The sequence below is a fragment of the Oncorhynchus tshawytscha genome, linkage group LG05, assembly GCF_018296145.1.
Source record: "Oncorhynchus tshawytscha isolate Ot180627B linkage group LG05, Otsh_v2.0, whole genome shotgun sequence".
In the NCBI taxonomy this organism is placed as follows: domain Eukaryota; kingdom Metazoa; phylum Chordata; class Actinopteri; order Salmoniformes; family Salmonidae; genus Oncorhynchus; species Oncorhynchus tshawytscha.
This window is the reverse complement of record NC_056433.1, coordinates 37708405-37720908: the sequence shown is the minus strand read 5'-3', so window position 1 is coordinate 37720908 and position 12504 is coordinate 37708405. Positions and strand designations below refer to the sequence as shown.

The following is a 12504-nucleotide window of genomic DNA, read 5'->3' as shown; positions in this document are numbered from 1 at the left end:
TAAGGCTGTAATGTAACAAAATGTGGAAAAGTTGAAGGTGTCTGAATACTTTCTGAATGCACTGTATACCCTGCCCATTCCCCTTCCCCGTATCGCAATATCCCAATAAGTGAGATACCCACATGCCAACCATAGATCGCACTAGTATGTCTTGCTCCCAGGCAGACTAAATAACTTTTTTGCCCGCTTTGAGGACAATACAGTGCCACTGACACGGCCTGCAACGGAAACATGCGGTCTCTCCTTCACTGCAGCCGAAGTGAGTAAGACATTTAAACGTGTTAACCCTCGCAAGGCTGCAGGCCCAGACGGCATCCCCAGCCGCGCCCTCAGAGCATGCGCAGACCAGCTGGCCGGTGTGTTTACGGACATATTCAATCAATCCCTATACCAGTCTGCTGTTCCCACATGCTTCAAGAGGGCCACCATTGTTCCTGTTCCCAAGAAAGCTAAGGTAACTGAGCTAAACGACTACCGCCCGTAGCACTCACATCCGTCATCATGAAGTGCTTTGAGAGACTAGTCAAGGACCATATCACCTCCACCCTACCTGTCACCCTTGACCCACTCCAATTTGCTTACCGCCCAAATAGGTCCACAGACGATGCAATCTCAACCACACTGCACACTGCCCTAACCCATCTGGACAAGAGGAATACCTATGTGAGAATGCTGTTCATCGACTACAGCTCGGCATTCAACACCATAGTACCCTCCAAGCTCGTCATCAAGCTCGAGACCCTGGGTCTCGATCCCGCCCTGTGCAACTGGGTACTGGACTTCCTGACGGGCCGCCCCCAGGTGGTGAGGGTAGGCAACAACATCTCCTCCCCGCTGATCCTCAACACTGGGGCCCCACAAGGGTGCGTTCTGAGCCCTCTCCTGTACTCCCTGTTCACCCACGACTGCGTGGCCATGCACGCCTCCAACTCAATCACCAAGTTTGCGGACGACACAACAGTGGTAGGCTTGATTACCAACAACGACGAGACGGCCTACAGGGAGGAGGTGAGGGCCCTCGGAGTGTGGTGTCAGGAAAATAACCTCACACTCAACGTCAACAAAACTAAGGAGATGATTGTGGACTTCAGGAAACAGCAGAGGGAACACCCCCATCCACATCGATGGAACAGTAGTGGAGAGGGTAGCAAGTTTTAAGTTCCTCGGCATACACATCACAGACAAACTGAATTGGTCCACTCACACAGACAGCATCGTGAGGAAGGCGCAGCAGCGCCTCTTCAACCTCAGGAGGCTGAAGAAATTCGGCTTGTCACCAAAAGCACTCACAAACTTCTACAGATGCACAATCGAGAGCATCCTGGCGGGCTGTATCACCGCCTGGTATGGCAACTGCACCACCCTCAACCGTAAGGCTCTCCAGAGGGTAGTGAGGTCTGCACAACGCATCACCGGGGGCAAACTACCTGCCCTCCAGGACACCTACACCACCCGATGCTACAGGAAGGCCATAAAGATCATCAAGGACATCAACCACCCGAGCCACTGCCTGTTCACCCCGCTGTCATCCAGAAGGCGAGGTCAGTACAGGTGCATCAAAGCTGGGACCGAGAGACTGAAAAACAGCTTCTATCTCAAGGCCATCAGACTGTTAAACAGCCACCACTAACATTGAGTGGCTACTGCCAACACACTGTCAATGACACTGACTCTACTCCAGCCACTTTAATTATGGGAATTGATGGGAAATGATGTAAATATATCACTAGCCACTTTAAACAATGCTACCTTATATAATGTTACTTACCCTACATTGTTCATCTCATATGCATACGTTGATACTGTACTCTATATCATCGACTGCATCCTTATGTAATACATGTATCACTAGCCACTTTAACTATGCCACTTGGTTTACATACTTATCTCATATGTATATACTGTACTCGATATCATCTACTGTATCTTGCCTATGCTGCTCTGTACCATCACTCATTCATATATCCTTATGTACATATTCTTTATCCCCTTACACTGTGTATAAGACAGTAGTTTTTTTTGGAATTGTTAGTTAGATTACTTGTTCGTTATTACTGCATTGTCGGAACTAGAAGCACAAGCATTTCGCTACACTCGCATTAACATCTGCTAACCATGTGTAGGTGACAAATAAAATTTGATTTGATTTTGATTTTATTTATGTGGACACCTGCTCGTCAAACATCTCATTCCAAAATTATGGGTATTAATATGGAGTTGGTCCCCCCTTTGCTGCTATAACAATCTCCACTCTTCTAGGATGACTTTCTACTAGATGTTGGAACATTGCTGTGAGGACTTGCTTCCATTCAGCCACAAGTGCATTAGTGAGGCCGGGCACTGATGTTGGTTGATTAGGTCTGGCTCGCAGTCGGTGTTCCAATTCATCCCAAAGGCGTTCAATGGGGTTGAGGGCAAGGTTCTTTGCAGGCCAGTCAAGTTCTTCCACACAGATCTCGACAAACCACGCTTTGTGCACGGGGGCATTGTCATGCTGAATCAAGCTGTTTCCACAAAGTTGGAAGCACAGGGGCCTTGCCCTAACAATGAAAAACAGTGCCAGACCATTATTCCTCCTCCCTCAAACTTTACTGTTGGCACTATGCATTCGGGAAGGTAACATTGTCCTGGCATCCGCCAAACCCAGATTAATCCGTCAGACTGCCAGATGGTGATCGCGTTTCCACTGCTCCAGAGTCCAATGGTGGCAAGCTTTACACCACTCCAGCCGACGCTTGGTATTGCACATGGTGATCTTAGGTTTATGTGCGGCTGCTCGGCCATGAGAACCCATATCTTGAAATTGCTGACGAACAGTTCTTGTGCTGACGTTGCTTCCAGAGGCAGTTTGGAACTCATTAGTGAGGATTGCAACTGAGGAAAGGCGATTTTTCAGCACTCTGCAGTCCCGTTCTGTGAGCTCGTGTGGCCTACCACTTTGCGGCTGAGTCATTGTTGCTCCTAGACGTTTCCCCTTAGCAGCACTTACAGTAGCAGCACTTACAGTTGACCGGGGCAGCTCTAGCAGGGAAGACATTTTATCAACAGGTGTGGCTGAAATAACCAAATGCACTCATTTGAAGGGGTGTCCACATGCAATGTATATCGTTTTCCCTACAGGTTGTAGAAAAGGTCAGAAGCTCTGAATTATCTGTTCAGACCCCAGTCCTACCTACCCACCAACCTACCTAAACACAACCCCTCTGCTCTTTTAGTATTTCTCCAATAGGTTTCCTCAAGGTGAAGGCCTCCACTTCTACTGTATGTCAAAGATATGTCGAACAAAAACACTATAGTAAATACTACAGTGTGTCTGAAAAAACACTACGTTGATTACAATAGTATATTCTACAGTTTTCTTTAACTACAATATTCATTCTATAGTTAACTGTAAATACTACAGCATGCTACAGTATACAGTATTCACTGTGGGGTTTTAGTCCAGTAAAGTCCACCAAAACACTACAGGTAATAGTATAACATTTAAGTACTGTATACTATAGTATTTTTTCATGTGGGTGCACACTCACGCACACACACACCTAAGGGCTTGTCTCTTGTCTGTATGGATTACAGTGGCAGGTGGAACCCCAGGTTTAAATAAAGGGGCAGGCCTGGTGGATAACTGCTCTGAGTAAAAACAGCCCACTGTGCTGTCAGCAACCAGGAGCAGAAAGGACCAGCAAGGGCTGGATGAGCTTCAAACATTTCCCATCACACATCCAGCACTGACATAGACACATTTAGTTCAATGTTACAACAGACAAGACTGACAGAGAACAATTGAATTCCATCAGCTCTGTCTTGCTGTTGTACCCTTGACAGGATTTAGCTAGGCTATCTCTCACTCTTTGGATCCTTACCCCATTCCACCCTCGATTTTTTTTTAAACAGAACTTACATAAGGTGATAACACAGGGGGAAAGGCTGCTGATTGGCTAATCAACTGTGGACAGTCATTTTAAGCAGTAAGGCCCGCGGGGGTGTGGGATATGGCCAATATACCACGGCTAAGGGCTGTTCTTATGCAAGACGCAATGCAGAGTGCCTGGACACAGCCCGTATCAAGGTTTATTGGCCATATATCACAAACCCCCGAGTGGCGCAGCGATCTAAGGCACTGCATCTCAGTGCTAGAGGTATCACTGCAGACCCTGGTTTGATCCTTGGCTGTATCACAACCTGCTGTGATCGGTAGTCTCATAGGGCAGCGCACAACTGGCCCAGCATCGTCCGGGTTAGGGTAGGTTTTGTCTGGGGTAAAATAAGAATTTGTTCTTAACTGGTTTGCCTAGTTAAATGAAGGTTAAATAAAAATGTAATAAATAAAAGAAACCTGAGGTTCCTCATTGCTATTATAAACTGCTTACCAACATAATTAGAGCAGTAAAAAATAAACATTTTGTCATACCCGTGGTATACAGTCTGATGTACTACGGCTGTCAGCAAATCAGCTTTGGGGCTCGAACCAACCAGTTTATAATAGAGATTAGATCACTGAGATACATAGCGTTTGCATGCTGTGGTGCAACTTCTGTTGTGTTTATTAGAGATGACTCAGCAGCACAACTTGGGTTTATCTTGAAGAAATCCAATTAAGGTTTTCTCACAATTTCAGTTATTCATGTTGCCGGTGGTGTTGCTTTGGCGTTGGGTTGAAAATGTTTCTCTTGCTTAGTAAAACAAGTAATTAGATATTCTATGGCCCAGTAAGAGAAGGCTGGTGGGCTTTTTTAAATTGCCTGTTGTGGTTAATGATTGACATTAAATACTTTTAAACCGGTCAGTCAAATGATTTTCTTGTAAACTGTGGATGTTGTTGGTTGAATCATTATAGCCTGTGGTTGTGCAGCCTGTCACACTGTCACATAGTTTTGGGCTGAATCCTTAATGAGTCTTTCTCGCCCCTCAGACGTTCCGATGGCCGATTGCCAGTAGAGTGGATGAAAATGAGATGCTGGAAGTTCAAGTGTTCAACTACAGCAAAGTCTTCACCAACAGGTCAGTTACCTACAATACACTCAAACACAATACTGTAACATAAGTACTACCATAATCTCTCGTGGAGAGACTACATAAACATAAATAGTGGGATGCGTGAGAGAATGAGCAGCGAAAGTTTCGGTGCTTTGGACAAATCACGATTTCACAGGTATTAGCATCTTTCGAATTTCGGAAAGTAAGGGGACATTTGGCCATAACTGCGGAGGTCCGCTTCAGTTCTGATCCTCGTCCTATTTTTTTGTCTCTAAACACATATGGACCCAGAACCGAGATTACTGCTACTACTAACAAATCTCAAACCAACAAATACCTGAATCTCAGCATGCTCAATACACACTCGAAACACGGGTCAGAGGAATAATAATACGCACAACACTGCCACACACCACCATACTAAACAGGGTCTAACTAACAGTTGGAACATTGAGGGAAGGTCACCATAACCCTTCCATCACTTTCCTCCTGCCATCCTCAGACGGACATAATGCACACAATAATCTAGCTAAAGGCACTTCAGATAGGCAATCAGCTCCTAACGCTTCTTGACTATGAGGTGATAGATTGATTCAATTGTATGTGGGATTGGCTGCGGGCCGCAGTACAGCATCTGAATGGCCTTCTAATAGAGTGGAGTGAGGCAGTAATGAAATTGTATTAGCGCCGTATGCTAATGGTTGCATCTGTCGCCCCTGAGCTCAACCACTCAGACGCTAAGGCCGAGACTTTAAGGATGAAGTAAAAACACAGGTACAGTATATACAGTAGATGCTATATCTCTGTCTATCTCTATGATTGGAGATGATATTTCACTCAAAGTAGGCTCTGTATGCGTGTGCATATGATAGATGAGATACATGAAGAAATAACAAAAATAAGCACGGACTCATTTGATTCCAATTATACAAATTAATCGACAGACCACATTTGTTTTAGGCACGGTTAACTGTTGACATTCTTATTACATCATCATCACTAACTTTGGAGGCTGTCTATATATTATTGTAAATATTAAAAATTATCCCCCTTTTTCTCCCCAATTTCGATCTTGTCTCATCGCTGCAACTCCCCAACGAGCTCGGGAGAGGCAAGGTGGAGTCACGATTCCTCCAAAAACATGCCCCCCCTAACCGTGCTCCTTAACACTCGCCAGCTTAACCCGGAAGAATTCGCACCACTGTGTCGGATTAAACACTGTTCAACCGGCAACCCGGGGTCAGCCTTCAGGCACCAGGCCCGTCACAAAGAATCGCTATCAATCAAATTTCAAATTTCAAATGTATTTATAAAGCCCTTCTGACATCAGCTGGTCACAATGTGCTGTACAGAAACCCAGCCTAAAACACCAAACAGCAAGCAATGCAGGTATAGAAGCACGGTGGCTTGGAAAAACTCCCTAGAAAGGTCGGAACCTAGGAAGGAACCTAGAGAGGAACCAGGCTGTGAGGGGTGGCCAGTCCTCTTCTGGCTGTGCCGGGTGGAGGTGATAACAAAACATGGTCAAGATGTTCAAATGTCCATAGATGACCAGCAGGGTCAGATAATAATAATCACAATGGTTGTAGAGGGTGCAACAGGTCAGCACCTCAGAAGTTAATGTCAGTTGGCTTTTCATAGCCGATCATTCAGCGTATCTCTACCGCACCTGCTGTCTCTAGAAAAATGAAAACAGCAGGTCTGGGACAAGGTAGCACATTCGGTGAACAGGTCAGGGTTCCATAGCCGCAGGCTAAACAGTTGAAACTGGAGCAGCAGCACAACCAGGTGGACTGAAAAGTGCATCAAAGCTGGGACCGAGAGACTGAAAAACAGGTCCTATCTCAGGGGCATCGGATTGTTAAACAGCCATCACTAACATTGAGTGGCTGCTGCCAACATACTGACTCAAATCTCTAGCCACTTAAATAATAAAACATGTAACGTAATAAATGTATCACTAGTCACTTTAAACTATGCCACTTTATATAATGTTTACATACCCTACATTACTCATCTCATCTCATATGTATATACTGTACTCATCTACTGCACCATCTACTGCATCTCGCCTATGCCGTTAGGCCATCGCTCATCCATATATTTTTATCTACATATTCTTATTAATTCCTTTACCCTTGTGTGTATAAGGTAGTTGTTGTGAAATTGTTAAATGACTTGTTAGATATTACTGCATGGTCGGAACTAGAAGCACTAGCATTTCGCTACACTCGCATTAACATCTGCTAACCGTGTCTATGTGACAAATAACATTTGATTTGATTTGACAGGGGACAGCAAGGAGTCATCAGGCCAGGTAGTCCTGTGGCATGGGCTCAGGTCCTCTGAGAGAAAGAGAGAGAAAATTAGAGAGAGCATACTTAAATTCACACAGGACACCGGATAAGACAGGAGAAATACTCCAGCTATAACAGACTGACCCTAGCCCCCGGACACATAAACTACTGCAGCATAAATACTGGAGGCTGAGACAGGAAGGGTCGGGAGACACTGTGGCCCCGTCCGACGATACCCCCGGACATGGCCAAACTGGCAGGATATAACCCCACCCACTTTGCCAAAGCACAGCCCCCACACCACTAGAGGGATGTCTTCAACCACCAACTTACCATCCTGAGACAAGGCCGAGTATTGCCCACAAAGATCTCTGCCACGGCACAACCCAAGGGGGGGCACCAACCCAGACAGGAAGATCATGTCAGTCTCAACCCACTCAAGTGACGCACCCCTCCAAGGGACGGCATGGAAGAGCACCAGTAAGCCAGGGATTCAACCGCCGTAGTAGATATTGATGCAGAGAATCCCAGTGGAGAGAGGGGAACCGGCCAGGCAGAGACAGCAAGGGCGCTTCGTTGCTCCAGTGCCTTTCAGTTCACCTTCACACTCCTGGGCCAGACTACACTCAATCACAGGACCTACTGAAGAGATGAGACTTCAATAAAGACAAAGGTCGAGAGTATGCGTCACTCACATGGATAGGCAGACCATTCCATAAAAATGGAGCTCTATAGGAGACAACCCTGCCTCCAGCTGTTTGCTTAGACATTCTAGGGTCGGTAAGGAGGCTTGCGTCTTGTGACCATAGTGTACATGTAGATATGTACGGCAGGACCAAAATCGGAAAGATAGATAAGAGCAAGCCCATGTAATGCTTTGTAGGTTAGCAGTAAAATCAAAAGCAGAACTAAGGTCTAGGAGCACTAGGACAGATGCAGAGCCTCGTTCTGACGCCATTAAAAGGTAATTGACCACCTTCACAAGTGCAGTCTCAGTACTATGATGGGGTCTAAAACCAGACTGAAGCGTTTCGTATACATTGTTTGTCTTCAGGAAGGCAGTGATCTGCTGCGCAACAGCTTTTTCAAAAAATGTTGAGAGGAATGGGAGATTCGATATAGGCTGATAGTTATTATATTTTTGGGGTCAAGGTTTTGCTTTTTCAAGAGAGGCTTTATTACTGCCACTTTTAGTGAGTTTGGTACACATCCAGTGGATAGGGAAACGTTTATGTTCAACATAGGAGGGTCAAGAACAGGAAGTAGCTTGAAGGTTTAGAGGCCATGACTATTTTCATCAATGTGTCGAGATATAGTATTAAAAAACTTCTAGTTCCTGGCAATGTTGTGCAGACTCAGGACAACTGGGCTTTAGAGAAATAGGCAGATTTAAAGATGAGTCCGAAATTTTCTTTCTAATGATCATGATCTTTTCGTCAAAGAAGTTCAGGAATTTATCGCTGCTGAAGTGAAAGCCGTCCTCTCTTGGGGAATGTTGCTTTTTAGTTAGCTTTGCGACAGTATCAAAAATACATTTTTGACTGTTCTTATTTTCCTCAATTAAGTTGGAAAAATAGGATGATTGAGCAGCAGTGAGGGCTCTTCGATACTGCAGAGTACTGTCTTTCCATGCTAGTCGGAAGACTTCCAGTTTGGTGTAGCACCATTTCCGTTCCAATTTTCTGGAAGTTTTCTTCAGGGCTCAGGTATTTTCTGTATACCAGGGAGCTAGTTTCCTATGACAAATGTTTTTGTTTTTAGGGGTGCGACAGCATCTAGGGTATTATGCAAGTTTAAATTGAGTTCTTCAGTTAGGTGGTTAATGGATTTTTGTACTCTGACGTCCTTGGGTTTTCCGATAATTTATAGCACGGCTTTTGATGATCCTTGGTTGGGGTCTGAGCAGACTATTTGTTGCGGTTGCAAACGTAATAAACTGGTGGTCCAATAGTCCAGGATTATGAGGAAAAACATTAAGATCCACAACATTTATTCCACGGGATAAAACTAGGTCCAGAGTATGAGTAACCCACTGAGTCGGTGATGGCTCCGAAGCCTTTTGGAGTGGGTCTGTGGACTTTTCCATGTGAATATTAAAGTCACCAAAAATGTGAATATTACCTGCCATGACTACAAGATCCAATGGGAATTCTGGGAACTCAGTGAGGAACGCTGTATACGGCCCAGGAGGCCTGTAGCTATAAATAGTGATTGAGTTGGCTGCATAGATTTCATAACTAGAACCTCAAAAGACGAAAACACAGTCGTTTTTTATTGTCTAATTTTAAATTTGCTATCGTTAATGTCAGCAACACCTCCGCCTTTGCGGGATGCACAGGAGATATGGTCACTAGTGTAACCAGGAGGAGAGGCCTCATTTAACACAGTAAATTCATCAGGCTTAAGCCATGTTTCAGTCAGGCCAATCACATCAAGATCATGATCAGTGATTAGTTCATTGACTATAACTGCCTTTGAAGTGAGGGATCTAACATTAAGTAGCCCTATTTTGAGATGTGAGATATCACAATCTCTTTCAATAATGACAGGAATGGAGGAGGTCTTTATTCCAGTGAGATTGCTATGGCGAACACTGTCATGTTTAGTTTTGCCCAACCTAGATCGAGGCACAGACACGGTTTCAATGGGGATAGCTGAGCTGACTACACTGACTGTGCTAGTGACAGACTCCACTAAGCTGGCAGGCTGGCTATCTCATTGTGGAACTAGGGGAGTTAGAGCCCTGTCTATGTTCGTAGATAATATGAGAGCACCACTCCAGCTAGGATGGAGTCCATCAATCCTCAGCAGGCCAGGCTTGGTGCTGTTTGTGGGTGAGTCCCAGAAAGAGGACCAATTATCTACAAATTCTATATTTTTTGAGGGGCAAAAATCAGTTTTCAACCAGCGATTGAGTTGTGAGACTCTGCTGTAGAGCGCATCACTCCCCCTAACTGGGAAGGGGCCAGAGACAATTACTCGATGCTGACACATCTTTCTCGCTGATTTACAGGCTGAAGCTATGTTGCGCTTGGTGACCTCTGACTGTTTCATTCTAACATTGTTGGTACTCTCTACACTCGACAGTTTTAGCTTTAGCCAGCACCATCTTCAGATTAGTCTTAACGTCGGTAGCCCTGCCCCCTGGTAAACAGTGTATGATCGCTGGATGATTCGTTTTAAGTCTAATACTGAGGGTAATGGAGTCACCAGTGACTAGGGTTTTCAATTTGTCAGAGCTAATGGTGGGAGGCTTCGGTGTCTTAGACCTCGTAATGGGAGGAGGAGAGACCAGAGAAGGCTCGTCCTCTGACTCCGACCCGTTGCTTAATGGGGAGAGCGGTTGAATGTTTCTTTCTGCTGAATGAGCGACACCGGTTGAGCATTCCTACAGCATTTCCTTCCAGAAGCCATGAGAAAATTGTTCGGCTGCGGGGACTGTGCGAGGGGATTTATACTACTATCTGCACTTATTGGTGGCACAGACGCTGTTTCATCCTTTCCTACACTTAAAATACCCTTGCCTAACGATTGCGACTGGAGCTGGGCTTGCAGCGCGGCTATCTTTGCCATAAGGCGATCGTTCTCCAGTATATTAGGAGTACAGTGACTGCAATTAGAAGGCATAATGTTAATGTTACTACTTAGCTTTGGCTGGTGGAAGTCCTGCCGAACCACGTCCAAATAAAGCGTCCGGAGTGAAAAAGTTGAATGAAAAAAGTTGAGCGAGGAATTTTAAAAAAATGTAAAACGGTAATTTAAAAAGTAAAAAACGTAAAGTTGGCAGGTAGCGAAGTAAGGTTAGCAACAAACCGCTAGCTCTAGGAAGAGTCTTGGTGGTTCCAAACTTCTTCCATTTAAGAATGATGGAGGCCACTATGTTCTTGGGGACCTGTGCCTCAACACAATCCTGTCTCAGAGCTCTACGGACAATTCTTTCAACCTCACGGCTTGTTTTTTTCTCGGACATGCATCGTCAACTCTGGGACCTTATATAGACAGGTGTGTGCCTTTCCAAATCCGGTCCAATCAAATGAAATGAAATTATCACAGGTGGACTCCAATCAAGTTGTCGAAACAGCTCAAGGATTATCAACGGATACAGGATAAACATGAGCTCAATTTTGAGTAATTTAGCAAAGGTTCTGAATAGTTATGTAAATAAGATATTTCTGTTTTTATTTGTAATAAATTTGCCAAAAACTCTAAAAAACTTTTTTCACATTGTCATTATGGGGTATTGTGTGTAGATTGATGAGAGAAAAAATTATTTTATACATTTTAGAATAAGGCTGTAACGTAACAAAATGTGGAAAAAGGGAAGTGGTCTGAATTCTTTCCGAATGCACTGTATTTCACCCTCATTAACATACATGATTACATTGTGCATGTTCATTTATACAGTAATTATTATTCAATATGTCCTCACCTGGGATTTTAACTCATAACCTTTTGGTTCACGGCAATGGAGGGTAAGAGGGAGTGGTGGGATGACCTGGTCATGTTACCAAAACACAATGAGTTTCGTGATGATGATGACACACATGCACACACATGCGCACTTTAGTGGTTTACCTGGCCAGTTATATGCATAATTTAAAAACTTTAATATCACCTCATATACTATTGATGCAATCTCGGTGTTGCACTAATGGGGAACACTGCACTTTAATACAACCCAAAACCTTATTGCTTCTCAAAGTTTTTTCCTCCAATTATATCTGTGTTAAGGGATATGAGCATATGAAATCCTTCCTCCACAAAGCCCCCCACATTGTATAATTCATGTGTATCTTCTCCTCCCAAACTCAGCTTCTCTCTGCTTTCGCCTCCGCTCTCTCCCCGTCTCCCTCCCTCTCTTCTCCCACAGACTGCAAATCATGCCTTCATCGCTATTATCCCTCATTTCCTCTGCACTGTAAACAAAGACTCTTTGGATCAACCAACAACAAAAAATACTTTAACTGGTTACAACTAAATGAGTTAGGTTTTTTCAATGGATAAATACTACATTTGTTGAAACCAAATATATGATTCAATGCCAACTGTTTTATTGTATTATTACTAAACCTATATTTTAAGTTGCAATCTTTCAACACTCAACGTACTTTTACCCTTTGGTTAAACCTAATAAATAACAAATACAAACTAACACTTCATGTAAATGTGACCCATTTTTTTCCTCTTGTTCTAAGTTCACTTTTTCATTTGGAATTAGCTATCCAAATTT

The 12504-nt window shown here is 44.1% G+C and overlaps 1 protein-coding gene across 6 annotated transcripts in view; it reads left to right on the top strand.

The window, feature by feature from the left end:
• The window catches only part of LOC112232964 (otoferlin-like), a 142387-nt gene that overhangs the window by 45916 nt on the left and 83967 nt on the right, over positions 1 to 12504 (top strand). For all 6 annotated transcript variants that reach the window (XM_042321875.1, XM_042321877.1, XM_042321876.1 and 3 more), the window contains exon 3: positions 4913 to 5001. In XM_042321875.1, the coding sequence (XP_042177809.1) occupies positions 4913 to 5001 (89 nt within the window). The remainder of the gene's footprint in view (positions 1 to 4912; positions 5002 to 12504) is intronic.